Genomic DNA, 27824 nt, shown 5'->3' on the forward strand with positions numbered 1-27824 from the left:
ATACGCTGCGATTTCTGTGAGATTTCAGCAAGGTTACCTACTCACACTGTACGAGTAGATCGCATGCGATGTAAAAGCCAAAGCTCACGATTTATGTGCTTACACTGTGCGGTCCGATCGTCGAGTATGACTTGAAATAAACCCCCGTGCTAGTTGCGACGTTAGACCATGGTGTAGACTATTATAGAGAGATAGCCTAACAAATGCATCAGCTATCGATATCAAGGGGATTTAGCATTTACAATTTATGTATAAAAATGATTATTATTAGGGTAGGCCTAGCCTGGATGCCAGCTGAACATAGCCCCGCCCACAACATTTGAGGTTGGGCACTTCGGTCTGGACTTGATCCGTTGTGGAGCAACTATGTTGTAACTAAAACAACATGGGGGGGGGGTTTAAATGTGTGTTTTTTTGACAGGGTTGCCAAAAACAGCACGCGGGAAAACGCGGACTTGGCAACACTGTGCAGTTGAGTTCTGTTGACATTTGACAACGAACGTTATGCATCGCTCCGTTGCTCTGATTGGTTGTAGGTCTATCCAATTGAGGTCTCTCCTGGTTCGATTGAAACACGCCCCATAATCACAGCCCAATGGAGCAGTATCAGACTCATATTCTGACTAGAATTGAGTATGACGACGTCAGGCTCGGGTAGGCCTACTTTTATTATTAAATTGATATTACATTTAATTTGCCCCTGCAATAATTTCATAACACATCAATGCATAACCGACACGCTGCATAATAAAAGAATAGATAGATTAGCTTAATCCTCATTATTTAAAAACATTTAGCCCTATTAAACAAGGAATTATAGGCCCATAATTAAAATTATTATCAGACTATAGTATGTCAGAACACTGCAATACTATCAGTCTCAATGAAAAGTAAGAGCAGCTTTATTTAAAAAACAACTTGTTTAACACGAAATGGGCCTACTTCTCATTTTTTTGGTCGACTCTCTTTTCCCGCCTGTTCACTGCACGAACACCTCATGACAAACGACGCACGATAAAGCTGAAAATCGTCCCGACCCAAAAAAAAAAAAAAAGAGTTGCACGAGTCAGAATTCGTCTTGAAATCAGACGAAAATCGCACCGTGTATGTCCAGCTTAAAGGTTCATTTAGGTGATCGTATTTAAAAACATTGACAATTCAGATCATTATAAAATCTAGTGTATAATTTTGAAAAACTTGTTATACCTGTTGCCATTATTGGTCCTTCCAGATGCGTCTACAAGAAGAGAACATTACTTTATCTTACACATCCTTTTTTAACAGACGGTCAGAGAAGATTCCAAATCTATAGGAAAATAAAACATTGAGATTCGAGACATGCACTTACCAGTCAGCTCTGTGTCCTGCAGGGGCTGAACAAACTCTGGCTTTGAGACTTCAAACCAATACAAGAGCTCTGCCAGAAAGCTCAGTATGTTCGTCTAGAAAGAGAGAAAAAAAAACATTGCATATAAAATACCTCAGGAATGCAGACTTTTATATTAGCATGAAGAGTCTCATCTAGTCTATCTGCTTTGTCCTTAAACATAAATTGGGGTGATGAACCTAATTTTCTTGAGTGAATCCCAATTTGCATACCGTCTGTCCTATATAAAGTGGCTTTAGAGCTACAAAATCATAAGGTGCAAACAGTAGATCAACGGTGCTGTAACTTGTATGTTGTTTTGGTTTCGTTTCACTGCTTTGCCTGAGTTCTGTTCCCTCGTTAATATCCTTGGTTATTAATTAATCCAGTTTCTGTTCTAGTTAATTATCACTCCCAGTGTATTTAAACCCTTAGTTCCCTCAGTTCTTTGTTCGATCTCGTTAGTGTGTAGTGGTTGTTTTCTCCAGAGTTTCTCTGCAATCTCCTGAGTATTCCTAGTTTAAGTGTTAATAAAAGATTTCAGTGATATTCTCCTGGGTCGTGCATTCTCTGCAACCACACGTGATAGGTGCTTGAATGGCAATACTATTTCTGGTGGGTTTCATAAGTATCCTTCTGCCTTCTTCAGCACTTATTTTAGTGTGCCACTAATGCGGAGTTCAGACTGCACGATTTTCAAACTCGTCGTATCAGGCCAGCATTCAGTTGCTGCTGTGTTCACACTGCAAGATGGATCGGCGACAGGGGGCTTCATACTGCATGACTGTACAAGAGGAAGAATCCCGTCCGCAAACTACGTTTCACAAGCAAACACACGTGAGAAGTGACAAGGTAACAACGCAAGATCACACGTGCGTCAGACTGGAGTTCTCGCGCGAGACGGGAATTGTTAAATTGTTCACCCAAAAATTAAAATTCTGTCATTAATGACTTGCCCTCATGTCGTTCGACACCCGTAAGACCTCCGTTCATCTTCTGAACACAAATGAAGATATTTTAGTTGAAATCTGATGGCTCTGAAAGGCCTCCATTGGCACAATGGCACGGCTCACTCTCAAGACCCTTAAAAGGTACTAAAGACGTCGTTACAAAGTCCATCTCACTACAGTGGTTCTACAATAACTTTATGGAGTGACGAGAATAGTTTTTGTGCGCAAAAAAACCCTAAATAACGACTTACATAGTGATGACGATTTCAAAACACGGCCTCATGAAGCTTCGAAGCGTTATGAATCAGCGAGACGATTCAGCAGTTTGAATCGCCAAATTTCAGCAGAAATTTGTATATATGAAATTTGGCGGTTTGACACACGATCCGAATCATGATTCGACTTACTGATTCATAACGCTTCGAAGCTTCATGAGGCCGTGTTTTGAAATCGTCATCACTATGTAAGTCGTTATTTAGGGTTTTTTTGCGCACAAAAACTATTCTCGCCGATTCATAAAGTTATTTTAGAACCACTGTATTGAGATGGACTTTGTAACGACGTCTTTAGTACCTTTTAAGGGTCTTGAGAGTGAACCGTGCCATTGTGCCAATGGAGGCCTTTCAGAGCCATCAGCCTAAAATATCTTCATTTGTGTTCTGAAGATGAACGGAGGTCTTACGGGTGTCGAACGACATGAGGGTAAGTAATTAATGACAGAATTTTAATTTTTGGGTGAACTAACCCTTTAAAATATAGACTGCAGAAAGCTTGCAATCCAAATTGTATGTGCACTGATTTGCAGCAAAAATGAGAAAAAGAAAACAGATTATGGCGGAGGAAATGGTTGGCGACACAGTGATAGTGTTCTGCAAAGAGAGTTGGAGGTAAATAAATCATTTTGCAATGTGCTGCTGTTGCGGTTGGTCAAGCAAAAGTTAGTGCTTTGGTTCTGTTTGATATAATTGTAAATAAATCTATTAAAATACTGATATTCTGGTCTATAACTCCTCCTCGAACCTCCCGCTGCCCTGTATCTCGCTCTCTCATTGGCTGTAGGTCATCGCCGATGTCATTTTCAGTCAAAAAACATATAAAATCAGTTGCAACTTCCGGTCCAGTGGGACTTTAAAAGCACATGCTATAAAATAGTAAGCACAGTACATTTTCTGCCCTTATTCTACTAACTGTACTACATTATCCAGATTCCCTCTCCTCTTCATGTTTTAATTTAGTTGTATTTATACCTTTAATTTTGCTGGGCTGTAGAGTAAATCTTCCAACACTAGAGGGCAGCAGCTCTTCAAACAGCTGTCACAGAACTCTCGAATCAGCTGTAGGTTGTACAGGCTGTCAGCCACAGACATGGAGTCCTTCATACATACATCTGAAAAGACAAGGAACTGAAATAAATGTCCAACTCATCTCTTCAGTGACAGATGCAGATTTAAGATGAGACCGTACCCTCTAATCTGAGTAGACCGGGACAGTAATGGTGAATAACAGCAGCAATGGCACATCCGTTTGAGAGATCCTTCACTTCATTCACCACAGGAAAACAAGGTTTGAGCTTAGACTGCATCCTGTCCTTCCTGTACCGGATCTGAACAAGAAAAATTCTCGGTTGAACTGCAATAATGGAGAAAGTGCTACGTTGCTTCTTGTTCAAAATTGTTCATGTGAAATGGTTCACTTTTCATTGACAGCAGGCAGTGCATTTGTTAAGAAGTAACAACACTATTACAAATCTGGTCTCCATTTTATGCAAGTGCAAACACAGAGATGGAAACATGTTCATACCCAAGATACAAACACTAAATGAAAAATGCATACAAAATGACAAATCAATCAGAGACAGCAATAGACAGCCAAAAAAAAAACCCTGAAAGAATCCATGCAAACAGCGCATGAAGACGAAATGTAGCAAGAGCGAACAGCAAGGACGTTGTTAATGGGAAGTGGGACAGCAAACACTCAAGAGACTTGGTCTTCAACAGGTCAAAGCAAAGAACAGAGGCAGCTGTGTGAACAGCCAACACCTGATACATCAAGACCTTTTCCACTTGATACACACAACATACGCTAGCAGTGCACTAATATCACAAAGACACACTATATTCACTTAACCACCAAATACTATGGTATCATCATAACCTACAATTTACATGTCATGCCATGTTTATATCTGGTTTATTTTTTGTAATGCAAATGATGATGCAGGATGTTGAGACAAGCGGATACTAATCTGGTAATAATCTGATACTGTCTTTGACTTTGCGTTTCATCCGGTATCTGACAATATCATCATGTAGTTTTTGTCCATGTTATAAGGCGGGGATCCTAAAATTGAGACCTGATTTAAGGCAATGGCCCAAACAGGTCAAAGGAGTCAAATTCCATCTACGTATTGTTTGCAGTCAGCAGGGGGCGAAATAGTACAGCATTATATGGATTTAGGACAGGAAAATGGAGGAAAGTAGGGTGGAATGGAAGACAAGAGAGAGACTTACAGGAACAAGTTTCCAGTACCAGCGGGTGGGACACTGTTAGAAAGAAGTGAAGGAACATGAGAAGAGAAGAAGAAGCAAGCGGACAGGATAGGTATTTAGACAGCAAAGAAGACCTTGGGGAAAAAGACAGTGCTGCAAAGGAAATGAGTGACCGTTTTTGTAGAGGTGTAGGGTCAAGTTATTGTACGCATGTGCCCTTTGAGCTTTTTGTGAACAAGCCTGAATGTTTGTTTATGAGTGTTTCTCACCGAAGGCTGAACAGGCTGCGGTTCAGTACTAGGCTGAGACACGTCGTTTTGTGTGCCTTCTGTTTGTTCCTTCAATTTTTGATTCAGCTAAACAAAAGAAACACAAAAAACACCTTATGAATGAAATTACATCAAAAGTAAAACTCAAAGTAGTCCATGTGACTTTATTTGATGAAGACCACACCCACAGAGTCTATTGTGAAGGTGTGCCACAGGGTTCTATTTTAGGACCAATAATATTGTGCACTGTAGTATTATGGGTTAGCATGTACATGTAAACAGGCAGGTATAAATATTAGAGGTATAGCTCAATCCAGATAAAAATTATTGACTTGATTTGACTTTCCTCTATGGAAGACACATGAGTTCAGCAGAATATTCAAGGTGCTTCTCCATACAATGAAAGTGAATGGAGACGGAGACCTTAACCTCTTATGCTCTGGGACCATTTTTGGGGATTTCCACCTGGATTTGGCCTACCCAAATTGAAAAGCTTCCCATACCCACATACAGTGGTCTCTAAATACACAATGTTGGTGTAATTTTACAGGAATTTTACCCTTTGAAGTTACATAAACCACTGCTAAAAGTGATAAACATGCAAGTATATGTTGTCGGAGCTGTAATAAACATGCATGTTGTATGCAAGATTTATTCAAATGGATCTGAATGGAGGAATATTACCTTTTTTATGTAATTTCCGCCTACCACCCTAATGAATGAATAACCACAAAAATCAAAAAGCACCTATTTTACCTTTTAGCAGTGTTTTATGTAACTTCAAAGGGTTTCCTGTAAAATTACACCAACATTGTGTATTTAGAGACCACTGTATGTGGGTATGGGAAGATTTTCAATTTGGGTAGGCCAAATCCAGGAGGAAATGGTCCCAGAGTAACTTACTTTGTGTAAAACAAATGCCAAAGTGATGCAAATCTCCAGAAAGTAGAGACTCTAAGCTTTCAAATGGTAGCACATATGAGGTCAGAGCTCCTCCACAGACATTTCAAATGTAAAGTATATACTTGATGAGGTCATTCCGGACCCTATACAGGGTCTGCAGAGTTTAAGAGGTTAATCTCTAAAAAGACAAGAGTATTATAAAAGTAGTCCATATGACTTTATTCCAAGTTTTCTGAAGCAATGCGATAGCTTAGCTTAGATTTATTACTTAAAAGTGTCTTTGGTGCTCCACAGAAGTCAGTCATAGAGGTTTGAAACAACAAGATATTTCAAAATTCAAGATTTATTTGTCACATACAACACAATTATATAGAGCATATATAACCAGCAGTGAGTGAGTAAATGATGAGGGTACACATTTTTACTATTATTTTAAACACTGTAAATGGCAGTTTTCAGATTGGTCTGTGGGCTTCTGTGAGTGTGTATGAGAGTTGTTTGAGCTACAAGAAATGTTGTGGCTGTGGTTCTTTACAAGACTCACCGTGTTCACCCAGTAAAGCAGGGCTCTGTCCCAGGTTGCATCTGTACCCAGCAGCTCCGATCCGCCACTCGCCAAGACTGTGCTCACCGTCTCCATGGCACCCACTGCCATTAAGGCATCTATCAACTCCAAGTGGGCACTCTGAACGAATCGGAGGAAACAAACAGGACTGTCAGAGCACAGGAGAAAACACAGCTGTCATTACGAGCACTGGTCTAATGCGCTTAATGTAATAACGCCGTCTAGTAACATTCAGAACAGCCCAAGAAAGCAAGGCCTAATGCTGCAGGACTGAAGAGTCCCAATTGAAGAGATAAGATGAACGTTTTTGTTTTCTGCATAAGAGTGAGTGACACTCAAGAGAGCGATACAGTACACAAAGTGAATGACTAAGAGCAAAAGAAATGTAATGTGCCATGATTTACATGCATGTGTTTTGCTGTTGAATGTTGAAGCACTGTGCAATTAAGCAGCAAGAACTGGATCAATATTCAGAACTGACTTCCTGTTGTTTCTTTTCTTTTTTTAAGTGTTGCAGCAATATTGTGCCCCTCCCTCCTCTTCTCTCCCCCTCTCGTTGATATATTGCAGTATGACTCATGTATGACAGACTTAAGGACACAGGGCAGCGCAGCAGAACCGCTCAATAGAGACTGCAAATCCAAACTCCAGCATTCCACATTTGTGTTGCATCAGTGTAAGTGTGTGTGTGTGTGTGTGTGTGTGTGTGTGTGTGTGTGTGTGTGTGTAGCGGTTTTTCAATGTGAGTGTGCAAAGATGGGTCACAACGAGGGAACATACTGGCACTTGGTACCAAATTGTTAATAAAAGGCTTTTGTAATTATACCAACAACAAAAAAACAGCTGTTTGCAAATGCTCAATGAAGAATGTGTGTGAATTTGTGCACATGCTCAATGAAGTTGTCTGTGTGTATTCTTCTTGGTCAAACTGGCCAATGAAATCAATGAAAGTTCAAATGAAATCAGTTGGGACAAATCATAATAATAATATCATATCATATATATATATAGGGCCCTATGAAATCCATTTTATTTTTTCCCAAATTCCGTTTTTTCCATTAAAATTTTTGGGAATTCAGTTTTTACCCTTAACTGTTATTTTAGTCGTAAAAAAGAGTGTTTTTAAAGCTACACTGTGTGATATTTTCCCCCATCTAGTGGTGAAAAGGTATATGACCATCCAGAGAATTTTAGCTTCTCTTCCTCTCAATTACGATTTCGTTTTAACTCCTACGGTGGCCGATTTAGTCCAAGATTAACATGGCTTCCAGTTCGACCTCGTCCACATTCGACACGGTGCCATCGAGTGTTAAAACGCGAAAGGCGAAGCTTGAATTTACGGGTATGTCCCTCTTTGGCTAATGTACTTTCAAGATGGAGGGGCAACATGGCGACCCGCATTCGAACCCCTCACCCGTATGTATTTTCAATGGCATATTATAAACTTACGAGAATACTTTATTACTTGAAAGAAGTAAATATACATTAATGAGCACATATATTTTTGAAAGAACTAAGTGTTTTTAGCTAAGAATAAACTAAAAAAGTTACACAGTGTAGCTTTAATGTTAATATAATAGAACATAAAACATAAAATAGGAATGACCTTAAATTTATTGATATAACAAACATCACATTTACTTTTCAGGACAAATACTGCATGATGCAACATAACACTCTAAGTACTTCAAGTCACAACAAAATATTAGTGCTGTGAATTGATAATAAAAAAAAACGAATTAATAAAAAAAAAATCTGTAATTAATCATGATTGGAGTTTATAATATTTTGATATTGTAATAATTTCAGTTACTCTCCAAATTAATGAAGAAACAATTTAAAGACAGCATATTTTAAATATGTGTTGTAATGGCATCTTTTTATGAATGAAGGCCAGTATCACTGATATTAATGTCTATATGAAACATTAATAATCACATCACATATATCACATCATATATCTTATATCACATCATGTTTTATTTCTGGTGGTATTGACATTTCTATCAAGAATCATGACAGTGTTATTATTAGCATCAACTACTATTTTGGTATCGTCTCAGTCTCACCCCTTCTCACAAACCCCTCTTCCATACACTGTCAGGGTCCGATAACAGCAACATCCCAGAAGCTGTAATAGAAACGATAACCTACAGCGGACACAGATGATGAGTGCTGTTCTTCATCCTCCCAGCCCATTAGAGTGAGGCCGCTCACGCCCAAGCCCATTAAAAACAACCCAACCACATTATCAGCTCAGTCAGGAGAGCACCTTAGCCAGAGATAAGAGCGTTAAGCCATTAACTACTCCCTGCACTTCAACTACCCATGGCCCAAACCACGGAGAGTCACTCTGGTCAATAAGAAATTTCCAGGTGAATTGCACAAAATTAGACCGTATTATTATACAAAATATGACTCAAAGTATGAATAATTACACTTATACAGTAATTTTTCTTCACACTAAAAAAACCTAATGTCCTAAAGCTTCATTTTGATAAATGATTAATTTGCAATAAATTATGTGTCAGACAAACATTAATATGATATATATAATATTATAATATATTAGAGTATAATATAAATAATATCATACTATACTATATAATTTATTTTGATTTTGGATAAATATGACCTGGACTTTGTGACATTCATCCAAATAGCGTCAATATGGGCACACAATGTCACTAGAGCGATTCTGTTAAGACTAGGGGACATTTGAATCAATATGAGAGAGCGCTCTTTCCATAGACAAAATCAGCCAGAGGGTGAGTCTTTACAGTAAAGACAGGACTTTTTTCAAGGACAAAACTAACAGATTTCCTCTTAGTTTATGACTGAGACCAACAAGGCCAAAGGCAATCATTCACTATCAGCTAGAGCAACGTCAGACGTTTTCTGAGGTGACATTTGACTTCTTTTCATGGCTTTAAAAATGAAAACAAAAGACTTGGGACAAAAATCAATAGAACACACGTTGCCTTCGTCGGTTGTGTTATCCATTGCTGTTTCGTGAACATAAACGCCCTCACCTGAATGTCTTCAGTGCCTTTTTTCCGTATTGGCCACGCTTAGTCTGCTATAATCATTAACTCTCAAAAAGTCAAAGAGGCCAGAGGAACACATCCCCATATGCGGGCTGCCGCTCTACCACACATGGCTAATGCTAATCTGTCCTAGCCAGTGTCTTCCCCTTACACGCAATACAGGCAGCCACCCATTAATGCGTTTGTCCTGTCCTGTACAGCGCTGCATGGTGGTGTGTTTCCGAGCGTGAACTGAAGTGCTGACCTCTGCAGAGTGCCGAGGGAGGAGCGGCCCTGTCGGAGAGCATTTATACCTCGGCGTCCAGTGACTGGCTCAGCCAGGGGGCCCATGTTTGTGAGGATAAGCCACAGTGGGAGGCTTATTCAGACCATCTCTGCGCCTGTTTAAGAACAGATGTTCTGGTGCACAGTGAAACGGGACGATAACGGATGTGTCGTTTTTAGTGGTGATAAAAGTGCCAGAGATCATTTTGAAGTGTATAAATTTGCAACCGGGTTGCCGAGGACACAACTAAAGCTCATGGGCAGCTGTTAAAAACAGTTTGGTAGGAAAGAAAGAAACTCAGACAAAAAGGGAAATAAAATTAATATTTAAACTAGAGCTTCAAAAGTTTGGGAAAAGTAAGACTTTTTCAAAAAATTATTATTTTATTCAGCAAGTATGCATGAAATTGATCAAAAATGACGGTAAGACAATTATAATGTTACAAAATATTTATATTTCAAATAACTGCTGCTCTTTAGAACTTTCTATTCATCAAATATTTGATAATAAACATTGATAATAAAATGTAAAAAAATTCTTAAGCACCAAATCAGCATGTTAGAATGATTTCTGAAAAATCATGCAACTGAAGAAATTATTTATTTATATATAAATATGAGATATTGTTAACAGTAATAATAAAATAAATATTGTAAACAGATCACTGCAAAAAATGCTTTTCTTACTTAGTATTTTTGTCTTGTTTTCAGTCCAAATATCTAAAACATCTTACATTAAGAAGCATTTACTAGACAAGCAAAAGTTTGTGTCTAATTTTGGGGGGAAATAACTCAAAATTAAGGGAGTTTTTGCTTAAAATAATAATATAATAATAATAATAATCTGCCAATGCGGTAAGAAAAATAATCTTAATTCAAACAGACAACAAGATTATTTTGCTTACCCCATTGGCACATTATTTTGCTTATTTTAAGCAAAAACTCCCTTAATTTTGAGTTATTTTCCCCCAAAACAAGACAAAAACTTTTGCTTTTCTAGTAAATGCTTCTTAAATGTAAGATTATTTAGATATTTGGACTGAAAACAAGACAAAAACTTTTGCTTTTCTAGTAAATGCTTCTTAATGTAAGATTATTTAGATATTTGGACTGAAAAAAAGACAAAAATACTAAGTAAGAAAAGCTTTTTTGCAGTGTAATTTCATAATATGCATTCAGAATTGCATAGTATTTTTGATCAAATAAGCAAAGCCTTCTTTCAACAACATTAAAAAAACCTTACCAACCTCAAACTTTTGAACAGTAGTGTATATATTTATTGTATATTTTGGCTAATTTGACAATGAAATATAGCAGGAAATATGAGTGACAGAATTTCACCCAAAGTAAGAGAAAAGATTCTGCAGTTTCTGTTTGATCAGTGACAAACTATAGACCGCACTGCAGAGGTCACAAGCTCTGCTCTGTTATGTGGTATAGTAATTATACCGAGGAGGGAGTGGAGAGCAGTTCACGACAAAAGAGAGGAATGAAAGCGAGAGGAGACGTGAGGGGGGGCTTGGATTTCCCGTCCCGACACTCCAGGACTCGCTAAGCCGAATCACAAGTTTCCCTAATGAGAGGGGAGCGGGACCAACAGTGGAACGCAGAGCACAACCAGCCTGCCAAATCACCATAACAACTAGTGTGACCCATAATGCACCTCACCACAGCTTTGAGACTGGAAATCCTGAGGTAACAACAGCAACTCTTAAATGACATTCTGCTGTCACCACAAACCCGGCCAGTCCTGTCACAACTGCCACAATACTCCTCTGGAAGGACAAAGCAAAACAAAGTTCACTGTGGTTATTATAACTGTGGGGGGAAATGGACTCTTATTCTAACCCCCCAGCCCTCTGTGTCCCACAAACAGTCGGATAAGAGAGCCAGCAGGGGGGGGGAGGGGGGGGGGGGGGGGGGGATTTACAGGAAGCCCTGCAGCCTTGGATGGTATAAACTCATTCTCCAAGCACAGACATGTAAACACGCGCTTTATACTGAAAACATTTCTAATGTGGAAATCAAACGTGTTGTTAATAAAACAAGGAGGAGAACACAAAGCAATGCTGAATACTGCAGTTCCTTGAGTCTCACAGCTGTACAGGAACTACCGGAAGTAGACGGCAATAATCTGACTTCCAAATTCCCCAGATCAGTTCAGGTTACACAAACTCAAGACATTTATTACATGATTTCCCCATGGAAATCTCAAACAAACAAAACAACAGCAGCAACCTGAGGTTTATTTTAGCAATCTGAAACTATATGCATATATAACATAACAGAATATAATTAAATAAAAAGCACCTCTCAGATCAGTTCAACATAACTGAGAGATGGCATGTCTGGTTGACAATATTCAGCTGGATGATGACGGCGAGTCTGGATCACAGATTATCACTAATCTTCGCAGATCTTTATCCTCTATGGGGGCTGGGCTCTGCATCGCATCTCAATAGAAAATGTCAAACCTGCAGAGAGGTGAACAGCCAACCAGGAGGTCAGAGCAATGTGTCTCCAGATGTTCCTTAATTCCAAAGAGATTATGTCTTCCCTCCTGTTCCCTCCAAAAAAACAGCTTTTGCACCAAGTCCAATCACATTTAGCTGTATAGTGCTTCATACAATACAGATTGTCAAAGGAGCGTCACTTAAGTTTAGCAAAACTATGAAATGACGTCAATTTCAGCATTAAAGCAGCTCTACAGAAGACAATAGTGTCATTATTCAGCTCAATTTAGTTCAAAGTTGAGTCAATTCAGTTCAATAAGTCAATGCTGCAAAGTTCATCAGCATTGAACAACTACCATGTACAAATATAATTTTATTTACAAGGTACCTGGAGGAAACTATGGTATTATTATGGTGCATGTCCAAAAGTGTGGCTTCGTCCTTGTCTGTCCTATAGACTTCAAAATTTGCATAGGAGCATCAGGTTTTATTTAGCACTACTTTCTATGCAGGAAGTATGCGGATATGTTGAGTTGATACATAGTCATTGCTAAAACAGACTAGCTGCTCCAAAGCGGTTTACTAGCCTTGGCTCACACTGCTGTGCCTCCATCCCTAATACTACATCATGACCCACTTTCATCCCGCTGCTACAGCATCCAGCCAACCGCCCCCACAGCCAGGCCTGGGAAGCGCACCACAAGCAGCCAGACAGCACCAGATGAGCCCAGAGCGCATCATGACACCAGCAGGGGACCTGCAGCCGGGAGCCCCAGACAGACGCAGCTAAACGTTCACCTGCCGCCAGCGTCACACGATATTAGGCATCCTCAGCACTCGGAGATGGCTCTGTTTGAGAACTGAGGCTGGAACAAAAACACAGAATTTAAACTGGGAATAACGGGGGCGAGACTAAGCAGGAATTGGGTCACTGCGGAGAATGGTACAAAAATAAAAGCGCTATGACTTGTAGGGCTGTTATCAGGGTCTCTCTTCGCTACATTTGCCAAATGTTGCAGCCTTTCTAAGCTCTTACAAAGTTTTCAGTACAACCACTGTCATTATAATCAATGCATCTATGAGCAATTTGAGCAACAAAACCTCAAATCAAAAACACAAAATAATAAACCAAAAACTAAACAAAACAACCCCCGCCAAAAAATTAAATATAATAAGATTGTGACATAAAATGGCTGCAATTTTAACTATAATGGGTCAAACAAATGTGTTAACTTATTACAAATTATTTACACAGAACTTCATTTTGCATGTATTTTTTATTGATAAGGCCCAAAATTCTGACAACTTGTAAATACCTGAAAACAAAATGTGTAGTACCCATCGATATGGTTGGTGGAGAAATAACACACCCAAGTGGGCACAGTAATCAGACAACTGTGTTAATATCATCTGCCTGATATACAGACCCATCACTAATCGTGGCATTTATATTTGACAACACTGACGTCTCTCACCTAGCTTGCTTTGGTTAAATCTTGGAAAGAGGAACTCTACAGATAATGTAAAAAGCTCATGGAGAATCAAACACTCCATTGATATCCATTAAAGCCCTTCCAGCTGTGAGAAGGATCCTCCCTGTGCGACATCAGTACAGGGTCTGCTGTCTTTTTCTGGCTATTGTTTTAAGGCCTGATCCCTCGACCCTGCCACTATTTGTCATCCCCTCCTTTATGTCTCTCCGCCCACCCCAGCGAGCCTGGGGTTAGCAAGCTGTCTTTCAATAACTGTCCTGTCCCTTACAGCTGGATCCACTCAGGGGAATCGCAGGAGAGGGGGAGATGCTTTATGTGCTATAATCCCTGGAAATCAAGCATAAACAGGAGTCGCCCCTCCCCAGAAGCCCCTTCACCTCCAGAAAACCTCCCCCAGTGCTGCAATGAAACCAACCCTATGCATTCTGATCCAAGAAGGTGAATTGATTGTGACTTTTGACCATTGATCTGAACTGGTGGACTGTAATGAGTCACCCAGGGCCATCACTCATGGGATGAAAGGTGGTGATTATAGGGGCCCCTACTGCCCAGGGGGCCCACTAAATCCAGTAGTTATGCTATGTAGTCCCCTACTCTTATGAATCATAGTATATACACATTTGTATGACCGATCATTCAATGAAAACCACAAAAACATGCAATTTAGTTCAAAACGTTTTCCAAATACCTCGTCTCTCTCCCCTCCCTAAAAATGGTTTAGTCCGCTGGTTATGATTTCAGCTCAGTCAGCGACAAACAGCAGAGGGACGCAATAAAACCGCAAGTCCCACCCGAGCTAGTGAACAGAACCAATTGAGTTGAGGCTGCCCCGAGAACAGTTGACGTTAGAAGTAACGTTACAGTGGAAGTGGGTCTGACTGAAAATATTGGGGGGAAAGTCTGGGTACTAGTAACGTCGTGAAAAGGAGAGGGAGGCCTGGAGAACTGCTTAATCAGTATATCAAACCGTTCTTTAACAAGACAGGTTAGTGCACTGCATGGATGTCAATGTGATGGAATGCTGTGCCCTGATCTTTTCACTGCCCGATTTACTTTTACGGGAATAGGACACCTAATAAGAGCCGGTACTGTCACTTCTCATTACTGTAAACTGGCACGACATGCATCGCCCGAACAATTACACACTCAATGTCTCCGTCTTTTTGCGGTATTTTGTAGTTTGTTGGTTTGTATAACACGCAGAAAAATGTATATGCATGACACAGGGATTACAGATTTAAGATAATACTGTTAAGAAAACGTGAATAAAACCGACTGCTCTTGATGGATACATATAATAGACATTGTATAGGCATATTATATTGCTGGGCCGACCGTATAATACATTTTTACTTTTAAAAAAAGAAGTTTTTTTTGATAATTGTATTAATTTGTTGTCTTTTGTTATTTGATTAGTTTGTCTGGCATAATTGTTTGATGACTTTAAACAATAAGTAGTTATTAAATCACTTAATGCCATTGTTATGCCAACTTCGTATATTAATTTATATCAAATAAGTAAAAGCAATAACCTTTATTTGCATTTATGTATGTGTCTGTTTTGTTATTTTGTAAGAAATCCTTATTAGGTGCATGGCACCAGATGTGGGCCTCCATGCCCATATCTTATAGTCCCTACTGTTACCGTTTATGTTAAGAGTGGAGGCCTACATCAATGTTTTTCAGGGGCCCAGAATTCCCTAGCTACGGCCCTGGAGTCACCCATGCTCAATAAATCACAGATGCATCAGTTGTGTCTCAAAACCAACTAAAGCTCCAACCTAGACAAGATTTTTGTTGCCATCATAGGCAGCTCCAGATACAAAGGCTCTCTCAAATACTAGGTATGGCTTTCTAAGATTCTGGCCAAAATATGAGGCAGAAACACGCGTGTTTTTCATTGACTGAAAGAAACAGTAAATTTCCATCCAAGATGACAGACAGCTTTAAAAAATATCAATAATGAAGTCTATTTCACATAACATTTAAAAGGACAGTTCACCCAAAAATGAAAATTATCTCATAATTTACTCACCCTCAAGTCATCCTAGGAGTATATGTCATCCTTCTTTCAGACGAACACAATCAGAGTTATATTAAAACAATGTCCTGACTCTTCCAAGTTTTATAATGGCAGCCCAAAATTTGAAGCCCAAAAAAAGTGCATCCATCCATTATAAAAATAATCCACATGGCTCCATGAGGTTAATAAAGGCCGTCAAATCGATGGGTTTGTGTAAGAGAAATATCCATATTTAACATATGGATAGCTTCTGGCGGATCGCCTTCCGTGTTCAGAAAGTGTAACACCTCTCGAAGTTCAAAACGCATACACTACGTCCAACGTCAACTTCGCACCAGTTACGCCTTTTTTGCACAAGTTGAATACGGAAGGCAGTTCGCCGGAAGCTAGATATTTTACTTTATAACGTTTTAAATATGGATATTTTTCTTACACAAACCCATTGATTTGCTTCAGAAGGCCTTTATTAAGCCCCCGGAGCCGTTTATAATGAATGATGCACTTTTTGGGCTGCCACTGTCATTATAAAGCTTGGAAGAGCCAGGATATTTTTAATACAACTCTGATTGTATTCGTCTGAAAGAAGAATGACATATACACCTAGGATGACTCGGGGTGTATGACTAGTAAATCATGGGATAATTTTCAGTTTTGGGTGAACTAACCCTTTGAGGGGCTGTTTACACCTGGTCACTTCACACTTTTTCTCTGATTGGAAAGCTATCTGATCTCGAAAAGACCAGGTGTAAATGCCCTCAGATTTAAATCCGATCACTCAAACCACTTCAGGAGGTGGTCTGGGGCGCATTCCAGACGAAACTGGACAAGTGTAAATGCATCTGGTTGTTGAAGCCACATATGTAAATGTTACACGTCCTAAAATGGTAAAAAAATTAACGTGTGAGTGCGTTATGGCCACATATGACTACAGCATACATTGTCGCAGATGAGAAGCCGAGTATCTCTTCAGCAAGCCAATGCGCAAACTGCCGGAAATTAAACTTGCAAACTGCCGCAGAAATTAAAAGTTCTGCGTTGCATTCTAAAGTTCAACACACAAACATCTTTATTAAAAGATGAATTATCTTATCAGTGCTGATGCCACTCTCTCTCCTATAGCAGTCTTTAATCTTGAAATTAGCAGATGATAATAATAATACAATAATAATAAACTATTTTATAAAGCGCCTTTAAGAGCAGCTTCTCAAAGTGCTGTACACAATATAAGAAATACAATTGATAAAAGTAAAGATGATAAAAAAATAAAAAATAAACCAACAATCAAAAAAAGTGTCTGGATTTGAACTTTTAAAATATCATAGGTCTGAAGCTTATTAAATGAAATGCAGCTCATATTTGTTGCTTTCGTTGACGTGATCTCTGTTTTATATTAGTTTTGCAGAGACACATTTATGTGGCCAAGCGTAAATGGAACAGTTTTAATAAATCGAACAGCTATCTACTAACTGCACATATTGTTTAGAGCATTTTAGGGATGAAACGGTATGGAAATTTAACATCACGATTATAGTGACCCAAATTATCACGGTTATCAATATTATCACGGTTTTGTTCAAGTTTTATATTTGAAAATCAACAAACAAACTAAAGCAGCTCTATGCACTTTTTTAAGCAAGATTCTGTGGGATTTTCTTCCTTACAATGGCCGTCGTCAATATCAACGCATAAATAACAATAATTTATCGTAAATATAATCTCTAATATTATCTCTGTAAATATATTCTCAAGCAATATTCTCATCAGTGTTCAACAATGATGCATTTAAATCTAGCATGTTTTGTGTAAAAGCCCAAACAGTATCCTAGAGAAATAATGCATATCCATATTTCCATATGATTTGACAGTTTATTTTATTAAATATCAAAATGTCTGCATCATACCTGACACCTAGATGATCACTTTACTGCCAGTTTTATGACTTTCATTCTCTTCAAATGCTATTAAAGTTTCAAACGTGTATAACGTTACCAATGTTGTGTGTAACTTTAGAGACGGTCCCTAAATTCACCAACTTTATGCCAGTCATATCAGATGCGCTGTGGTTCTGCTGTGTTTGTTTGAAACTATTTTCGCTGCTGAAATAGAATAAAAACAGTCATCCACTGTATGATGAGTGAATCTCTTGCGTACATCACACACACATCTCTGCTTTTAGTGTAGATTTCAGCGCGTGAGAGCGGCGCGCGCTCTGAACAAAATTCCGGATAATCTGAACGCCTCTGATTACGAGACATTGCATTCATAAACTCAATATAAACACGTGTGAGTGGTTATAATGCGCAACGCGATTATAACAGATGAATTTTGAGAAGACTATAATAAGTTCAACAGCAGAGTGGCTAGTGTGCAGCCGAAACAACGTTAACTTACACCCACAAATGGCGGTTGTTAATGGCAAACCCTGATTATTATCCCTTAAATGTCACCCTAGTCTTGTCTGAACTTGTTCGTTCGCTTCACGTTATTATTTCCCAGACGTAGTTTTGGTATTGAGGTCAAAGTCCACTTGCCTTGCGTTCGTAGTTTTGAAGTGTTCCCCCTATTACAGCGACTCTCTTCTGGCATGTTCTGCAGATAAGGTGACCATCTTAGATTAAGTTTCCCTCAGGACTTTTGTAAAAGCCAAAATATGACAACGCCTCAGATTTCGTCCTTTTAGATATCTGAAAAATCTCCCGGTGCTGTCACTGCCTTCTGCCATATCTTCTCATTCAGAAAACAGCGCTGCAGCCAGACTGACGCTGACTGGACAAGATTTACCGCGAGTTTTAAAATCGTGATAATCACACGCGGTTTTAATGATAATTAAATTTTATACGATATTACTAACCGTCACTACATTTTATCGTGGTTTATAGTGAAACCGGTAATCGTTTCATCCCTAGAGCATTTTAAAAGAACATTAATATTCAGTAATATAAATCAAGCTGGATAAAGACACTAACGTTGCAAAATTCGACACTGTTATTGAACTGAATCAACACTGAACTAATAATGACACTTTCATCTTATGTAGAGCTGCTTATGGCTGACTTATTAAAGTGAAGCTGCTTTGAAACATTCTGTATTGTGTATAACGCACTATATAAATAAATGTGATTTGACTAATCAACTCTTTATCTTAGCTAACATCAGAATCAATCGTGATTGATAGTTGAGTCTCTCGGCGGTTCATACGAGGAGGGCTATTAATGTGGCACACATGAGAACACATGAGCTGAATTTCAATTCGACAGCAGACAGCATGTTAGCTCTGGGTTTTCAGATACAAAAGCTACTGTATCAACTCCAAATAGCTGTTTAATGAAAGTCAGCTCTGCACATAATTCAGACAGGAATGTGCCGAGTCCACTCATACATCTTACCATTTTGATGGGCTTCTGGTGGAGCTCTGCCTCTGTCACAGGGGCATTTTGGTCTTTGGGTGTCAAGCCCTTCCTTCCCAGGACCTGTAGGAGCGCTGGAATGTCTTTGGGGGGACCCTCGGCTCCCGGGCTTCCGCCCAGGAGCAGGCCATAAGTGCGACAGTAGAGTTCGGGGGACAGCAGCAGGCGCGTGACGGGTGGCTTCAGGTGTTCTTGCTCATACTGATCACAGTAGAACGGCTCTCGCAGCTCCACTGGAACATTCTCTGCAGGCAAGAGAGAGAAACAGGACGTGTTCATACTGCATACTACACAGTATATACTGCATACATTTGTGGTACAATAAGCAACATAAAACAGGTTAAACTCAAATCACAAGTGCTGATTGGTCAGTATAGTGCTCTCATGTGCTAAAATACTCAATGTAATAACAGTTATTTCACAAAGGACATGTTTGCATCACTGCGCAGCACCTCTAGTTTACATGTCAAAGACTAGCCTATACCTTCAAGTGGAAGAATGGGATTTAAATTTCACTGAGGTTGATGATCGCGCCGGCACAATCTTATCAGTGCAAAAGAGACTCAAAATACTCTGTTGATTTTGGTCATTCAGGCACGTGTTATACATCATTATAATCTGTTAAGTTTCTACTTTTATTTGTGTACACTCACAATAAAAACAAATATGTTGTGATTTTTGCAAAATAAAGAAAACAAACATGACACGCGATCTGCAGCCTCTCTGTCAATGAAGTCCAATCTGATCTTCTTCAGAAAATGAATTGTAACTTAGTGAATACTTGTCACACAAACATGAGACATATGTCTAAAGAAACATTGAAATATCAAGTTTTAAATAATGTAAATCCAGTCGAAAACAAATATTCTCTGTTTATGTAATCTGTTTGAAAAGAGAGATATGTTATCCATTAATGCGCCCACGGAGCGAGCGTTCTTTTGAAGGTCAAATACTGACGCGATCAATGCGAGTATATTCCCGCCCACATTAACTTGAATAAACACATCAAGTTTAGAGAGATTCATGTACTTTACATAATTTTGAAACGCGGTGAGGAATAATCCTGGAATAATTTACCTCAGAAGAAAAGCTGTTTAATAAAATGAAAGAATAATGATTAATAATAATGAAACAATTTACAAGAGTCTTTTTATAATTATAATAACCCTTGCAAAAAAGTAAGTACTAGTAAGTTCTAGTGATTGTTACATCTAGTTTTCATTCATGGAACCAACTAACTTTTTCAAGGACAATTTTTTTTTTGTTTATTGTTGATAACTGTTTTGCTTGAAGTTCATTCGCAATTATCCGCCATTTATTGTACCAGTTTCACCGACTATTTCACGGCAGAAACAGATTCCACATTCAAAATTACAAATACAAAATTAAACTAAAAAACTAAACAATACACAAACATATATACATAACTCTATAAAAGATTATTTAATTGTACTTGCGTTGTGATTAAAAATGTGGGAAAAGAACATTTCCCCACCATTGCCAGAAATTTCCGGCTTTCCACTGTTATAAGGTAGGGGGTGCCATTACATCTTCTGAAAGAGTACTGAATCTCCAGATCAAAACACAGATGAAGCAGCAGCAGAAACAAGCAATAGCATATGTAAAATAACACAATTATCAACATTAAACAGCATATAAATCAAAACTGTCTAATTTTACTGAATTAAATGTCATCCCAGGATGAGCTATAGGACTGTGAAGCTTTGGGGTGTAGATAGACTCAATCTACTACATCTGTGTTTTGATCATCGTTCTGAATCTGATCTGTGTGTAGTCTTTGACAAAAACACGAATGCTCAAAATGTTGCTTTTTTTTTTTTTAAATGAAACTTGCCTACATTCAAGTGTTGAGTCTCTGTTCTTTATTTTGATATATTGCATGTTCAGTTATTCATACAACAAAATATTCTGGGGGCCATGAAAATTATCAAAAATGCTGAATTTGGCTGGCAAAAAAAACATTTGTCCTGATGTCATTTATTGTGAATGAAATGTAAAATTGTGGGATACAGCACACACCACACAGGACGGTGTGCCCTGGTCACATGCTGCACACTATGGCAAATAAAGTTGGTCAACCAGGAGTGTATGTAGCAATCAACCTCATTAATGTGATTAGATACCGTGACAACAGAGTCATGAAAATAAAACAACAGAACAGTGAAATTACATATGCAATGAGCCAAACATAGATTGTGTCATGAGGGCAAATCTGATGCTACCATGGCATACCTTTGCATGTAACTTTAGCTGTGTTTAAGGCATTTACATGGCCTGAGGCTTTTAAATCGAATAATCGCTAGTCTCTTGTGTGTTTATAATTAAGTGATTTTATGATGAACTGAATAGCTAGCAGCATTTTATTGTATACTACCATTGAAGAGTTTGTGGCCTTGATTAGAGCAACCTGGGAAGACACATCCAACGAAAACACGAAGAAAACACGTTAAGACTAGCAATGAGGAAATGCCCCACAGCCCAAATCATCTGATCGAGTGAGCAAGGGTTCAACAAACCGCACACACACGAACACGCATGTTCCCAGAAAAGTAAAGACTCTCAGGAGTTGAAGCAGTAGATGTGATGGTGAAGACACTCCTGGTCCAATTTCTGCTAATTGGACGTTTGCTTCCACTCGCTGCCTCTCCAATAATCGGCTCTCTGGGCAATAGTGACATCACTTTCCCCAGGGTGCACCACAGCTGAGCACACACACTCACACACACCGGCACACAGAGCCCACTCTCAGAAAGCCACACACACTGGGATCGCTTCAAAAGCTAAGCAGTTCAGGGCTGAGGTCTGCGGAGCCAATAAGAGGCAGGTGTGCAATGTCTGCAGAGCGTTTGATGTGCCGTACAATAGGAGAGATCCAACCTGTCTGTCTCTCTTTTTCACACACACACACACACACACACACACACACACACACACACACACACACACACACACACACACACACACACACACACACACACACACACACACACACACACACACACACACACACACACACACACACACACACACACACACGATTTCAGCAATGTGATGTACTTAAAGTAATATTAATAATAATGCTCATAAAATTATTAAAAACTTTATTTTAAGGAATATCGTAATGTTTCTTCCAGCTTTCAAATTAACACTTTTTTTATTAAATACATTTTAAAGTTTAAATGAATTTTAAAAAAATTAAGGAATTGTTTATTTTCATTTCATTACATTTTAAAAGATGAATTTGATTATTAAATGTTTTATGCCTTGATTTGATTACCACAGAGTATTACAATATTTACATCATAAATAAAAAAAATAAAAAAAAAGACAACAAAACATTTAAAATGGCACTATTATTGAAATTATTATTGATAAAATCATAAATTATTGAATTGTTAAAGTTTAACGAATTCAATTGATTAAAAATGCTGGTTATTAATATGTTATTAGAGCATTAAAAAAATATCCAGAACAGAATTTGGTTAAAATAAAAAATAAAAATGATTTCATAGGACGCCAAGTATGTCATGTTTTGTTACTCTTTTAATAAATTGTGTTTCATGATTTTTATGAACTAATTAGATATGTTTTCGGTTACAAAAATGTAAATTAAACAATTAAACATTAAAGCGGTAATCAGAAAAACTTCAAATGGAAAAACAATAACGAACATAAAATAGATTTCATAGGGTCCTAAATATGTAAATTGTTTTATTATACTTTCAATAAAGTGTTGTTCATAATTTCAATTCATGAGATTATTTTTAAAATTAAATTTAACCATTAAAACAGAATACAGAAAAAATGATTTGGGAGAAGAAAAAAAAAAAAACATTTCATAGGGCCCTACAGACAGACCAAGTGAGGTGTAATCTGAAGCATGTCGACTGCAGAACAACGATCCTCCACATACGTGCAACACACAATAAATGATTATTTTACACAGTCATGCTTTGTCAAGCTGAGGGTTTGGATTTGAGCGTCAACACATGTGAAAGGACAGAGAAGGGAGACAGCTCCTGGGCTGGTGTGAGACTAGTTTCTGTAAACAAGCACCAAACACACACAAAACCTTGAGAGACGCAGACATGAAACATACACCTCACACGCCCACTGTGAACTGGTTCTGCCGCATTCAGGGCCAATCATGAATCCACAATAAAGAAAGCCACCTCTCCACCACATCTATGTTTAACAAGCAGCCAGAAGTTGTGGGACCAGTTCTACGACACATTAGAAAATGTTTATACAAATGTACCTTGTATTTGATCTTGTGTTTCAAATCAATGCGGGCGATCAGTAAATCCCACCCAGCCTAATTGTACACATGTACACAGAGATTCGTAAAGACATTCATAATGTTACAAAAGATTCTAAATTAAAATGAGTGCAGTTTCATCAAAGAATCCTGAAAAACATGCATCAAGGTTTCCATACACGTTAAGCAGCACAACTGTTCAAAAACATTAATAATCATAAATGTTTCTTGAGCATCAAATCATCATATCAGAATGATTTCTGAAGGATCATGTGACACTGAAGACTGGAGTAATGATGCCGAAAATACAGCTTTAACATCAAAGGAATACATTTTACAATATATTCAAATAGAAAACGGTTCACAATATTACAGGGTTTTTTTGTGGCGCAATGGATCACTTAACTCACAATTCAGATCATATTACAGTTTTTGAGTCATGGATTGGATCATTTTTCAGATCAGCAAAAAATATATATATAATTAAGGGGGGGGGGGGGGGTTAATGTAACTTTGCTTTTTCATTTATTTAAATTCCATATTAAATACACTAATTACAAGCATAGATAAATACAATATAACAAAGTTACAAATAAAGTAAGTACTACTAACTGTAAATTAATACATTTATGCACCTGAATACTAATGTAAAAATTATAGTGTTCACTATAATGTTTATTGTATAAATTAAATATAGTTTAATCTTTGTTAAAGATGTGTTTTAATGTTTGATTAAAGGACAACTCCGGTGAAAAATTAACCTAGGGGTAATTAACACTTTTTTTTTTACTTACTCTATGCCCCGTAGACTAGCATTATAAGCTAATCTGTTTTTAGAGATAAAACTCTTTATATTCGATTTTCATGAAAACGCATCCCAGAAAACGATCTACTCTGTAACCATCTGTTAATTACCCCTAGGTTCAAATTTCACCAGAGTTGTCCTTTAACATTAAGGCAGCAGCGTATTTATATAGGCTGCTGTCACTTTAAGAGCTTACGCACAGATCCAATATGATACACACCAGACTTCTTTCTCAGCGGTTTACGTTCACTTAAAAGGCCCCAGGAAATCAAGTGAAGTTTTTTAGCTTTTAGTATGACTAGTTAGCCTTAAGGTTATGAATAAGCTGGTGTGTTCCAAAACAAAATGACAAAATTTACATTTAGGAGATACAAGCAAGCATTCAAAACTTACAGTCTCCTACTTCCGTTAAAATTAATCACAGATTTTGATGACATCAATGCAGACTTCATCTTCTCATCACATCTTCTGTCCAATCAAACGCTCTCTAGAATCCGAATCGCCCGCCCCCTACACTATAAATAGACGCTGAATCTGCGGCTGAAATTAGTCCGCTGTTCACACATTTACTATTTTCTACATGGTGAATGACACATAGCGCACTATACATGCGATAGGAAATTATTCAGACAGTGTAAATATGCTTTCAGTTGAGGCGAATGAAGTCTGGTTTCACGTTAGTTTCACGTGCACACACATAGTCTAGACCAAAGCCGTTCTAGCGCAGAGCGGCTCATGTGTGCGAATCGGCGCAGACAACAAAACATATCGGACCCATTTAAATTCTGCACAGAATGCTGTATTTCAAAGCGATATGGAGGAGATTATGATGATAAACGGTTAGAGATTAGGAGGAAACTCTGGCTTTACCAAGCAGAAAGGCTCTAGTCAAACTGCTATTAACGAAACGCTATTGGCTGTTTCAAAAAAGGGGAGGAGCTGCTAACAGCTGGAGCCATTTCAGGGGAAATTACATCAACACAATGAATAAAGGCACTTCAGTGGACCTTTAAGTATATTGGTTTCATATTGTATTGCAAAACACTTTTGCTGCTATTGAGGTGGGATACGGGTAAGGCTAGGGACAGGCGTGGTGGTATGGGTAGTTTTAAGGGTGGATTAAAAGGTAAGGGAAGGTCAACAGTGTAATTATAGATGTATTTACAGAAATTACAGCTGTAATTACATGCAGGTATTTTTTTTTTTTTAAACCCAAGTACAACGTAAAAACATGTACACAATACCTTTTGTATTAAATTATTAATTTGAAATGTTACCCTGAGTTAAAGACCTAAGATAAAGTGGGACCTAATTTTGTGTGTATATCCATCTCCGTTCAAGTGCAAGGAGACGTGAAAGAAGAATCAATTCAGTGTTCACGCATCTGAAACGCACATCTGTGTGTGTACACGCTCAGATAACAGTGCACAATAGAGTTCTCTTACACCTCTTCTTGCTCTCAAATGGCATAAAATTGCAAATGATAAACTTAACTCTTGGAAGTGAAGACAGTATTGGAACTTTACTACTATAAAAGTACAATAATTATTAATATGCTTATGAAATATTGCCCCCGGACACCCTTGAGGTGCTGAGTAGAGATCCGCCCCCCATATAACACAGTTCTGTGGAAAAAGACTTAAAAAAACATTTAAAAAAACACACACAAAAAAACACATACCAACCTCAAACTTGTGCTCGGGAGTGAATTTTTGAGTGAAACTGGATATAATGGGGATGAGAAAAAAAAGAAAAGGACTTCATTATATCCAATAAGAACTGATTGGATCATGAAAAGTGGGAGCTCCATAATGGAGCCAGACCTGAAACCGTGTCCAAATAGCTAACGGTGATCATTATGCAATTGCCAACGTGACATCGGCGGACAAGGAAAGTAGTTTCGGAGGTGGAATAAATTATGGAATTTTGATAAAAGATTTTAAGGAAGTATTAAATGCAGTGTAAACAAACAATAAGCCAAAAAAAGGGGGCAACAATACATCGCCCACCAACTGGGTGACACATAAAGCTCAAACCCAGAATGCAAAGCAGGATGCAAAAGCCGCAGCGATGTGAGATGAGGGTGGCTGATAGAGGATTCATTTCCCTATAGGCCTGGCAGTCAATGAATGACTGGTCTGTACTGCACCTTCAGAGGAAAGATGGGAGAGTAATACCTGAAAACAGAGAAGGCGATGCTAAACTAGGTCGGAATTTAGTGGGACAAGTGCTGGATACACACACACACACACACACACACACACACACACACACACAGTCACACACCTACATGAACACACACACACACAGCAGTGCTAGGGAAGATAGTTTGGAACTGTAGCTCATCAAATTACAAGCTACTTGGTTAAAACAAAACCTGATGCAGACATAAAAGAGAGAGCACAAAAGCCAGAATATAATAATAAAAATGACATGTATTACCATTCAAAAGTTTGGGGTCGGTAAGATTTGTGAATGTTTTTGAAAGTAGTCTCTTATGCTCACCTAGACTGCATTTATTTGATCAAAAATACAGTAAATATTGTGAAATATCAAATTGTTTTCAATTTAAATCTATAATATGTAATTTATTCCTGTGACGGTAAAGCTGAATTTTCAGCATCATTACTCCAGTCTTCAGTGTCACATGATCCTTCAGAAATCATTCCAATATGCTGATTTGCTGCTCAAGAAACATTTGATGGGAAAAAGAAAAGAAAAAACGCACTGTCCCCAAAGTGTAAAAATGTGTTTTGTCTAACCACACCATTCCTCTGTGTCAAAACAAGGCACAACCTGACACAAGTTACTGCTAATTGTCAAGATGTTTTGGTGATCTTTTAATCTTTTCTGCATCATGCAAGCTAGCTCCAGCCAGTGAAATCTCATTGGTTAAAAATACCACTACAGAAAAACTTAATTTTAAATATCTTGCATGTTCTGCAAAATGTAGTTCAGTTAGTAACATCGCTCCTTCTATTTGTATGTCTACAAACACACCAGCTGCATTTACATGGGCCCTTTAGCAAACGGAGTAGTAGGACAGTCGGAATAAAAAAAGTCACATGTAATCACGTCAATCGGAATGAATTGGCCAAATTCAATTTAAATTTAATTCGGATTATAAAGGTTTGTTTAAACCAATTTGAAACTTGTGACATAAATGCGCAGTAGTGATGCACCGAAATGAAAATTCTGGGCCGAAACCGAAAATTTAGGATGCACTAGGCCGAAAACCAAACCCAAAGCCGAAAATGACTTGTTTATATTTATATTTTGCTTGAATTTAATGGATCTGAAATAAAATAAAATAAAATCACTAACCAATAGAATAATCAAACTTTTATTAAGTTACATAAAACCTAAATTATTTTTAACAATAAATATAAATAATAATACCAAATAATATTATTCTTCAAGTTTTATGTTCCATCAAATAAAATAGTTTTTTAACAGTTGTGCAAAAAAAGATCCACAATTATCTGAATAACTGCACAAAATCACAGAATGG

At 38.0% G+C, this 27824-nt stretch overlaps 1 protein-coding gene across 2 annotated transcripts in view; it reads right to left on the reverse strand.

Moving 5' to 3' along the window:
- Positions 1 to 27824, reverse strand: part of camsap3 (calmodulin regulated spectrin-associated protein family, member 3) — a 57290-nt gene that overhangs the window by 6649 nt on the left and 22817 nt on the right. For both annotated transcript variants that reach the window (XM_079828962.1, XM_079828963.1), the window contains exons 2-8: positions 19209 to 19474; positions 6522 to 6662; positions 5075 to 5161; positions 3781 to 3919; positions 3564 to 3703; positions 1349 to 1442; positions 1207 to 1237 (exon numbers count right to left, since the gene is read on the reverse strand). In XM_079828962.1, coding sequence (XP_079685088.1) covers positions 1207 to 1237; positions 1349 to 1442; positions 3564 to 3703; positions 3781 to 3919; positions 5075 to 5161; positions 6522 to 6662; positions 19209 to 19474 — 898 coding nt within the window. The remainder of the gene's footprint in view (positions 1 to 1206; positions 1238 to 1348; positions 1443 to 3563; positions 3704 to 3780; positions 3920 to 5074; positions 5162 to 6521; positions 6663 to 19208; positions 19475 to 27824) is intronic.

Source organism: Gobio gobio (genome assembly GCF_949357685.1).
Source record: "Gobio gobio genome assembly, chromosome: 1".
Taxonomy (NCBI): Eukaryota; Metazoa; Chordata; class Actinopteri; order Cypriniformes; family Gobionidae; genus Gobio; species Gobio gobio.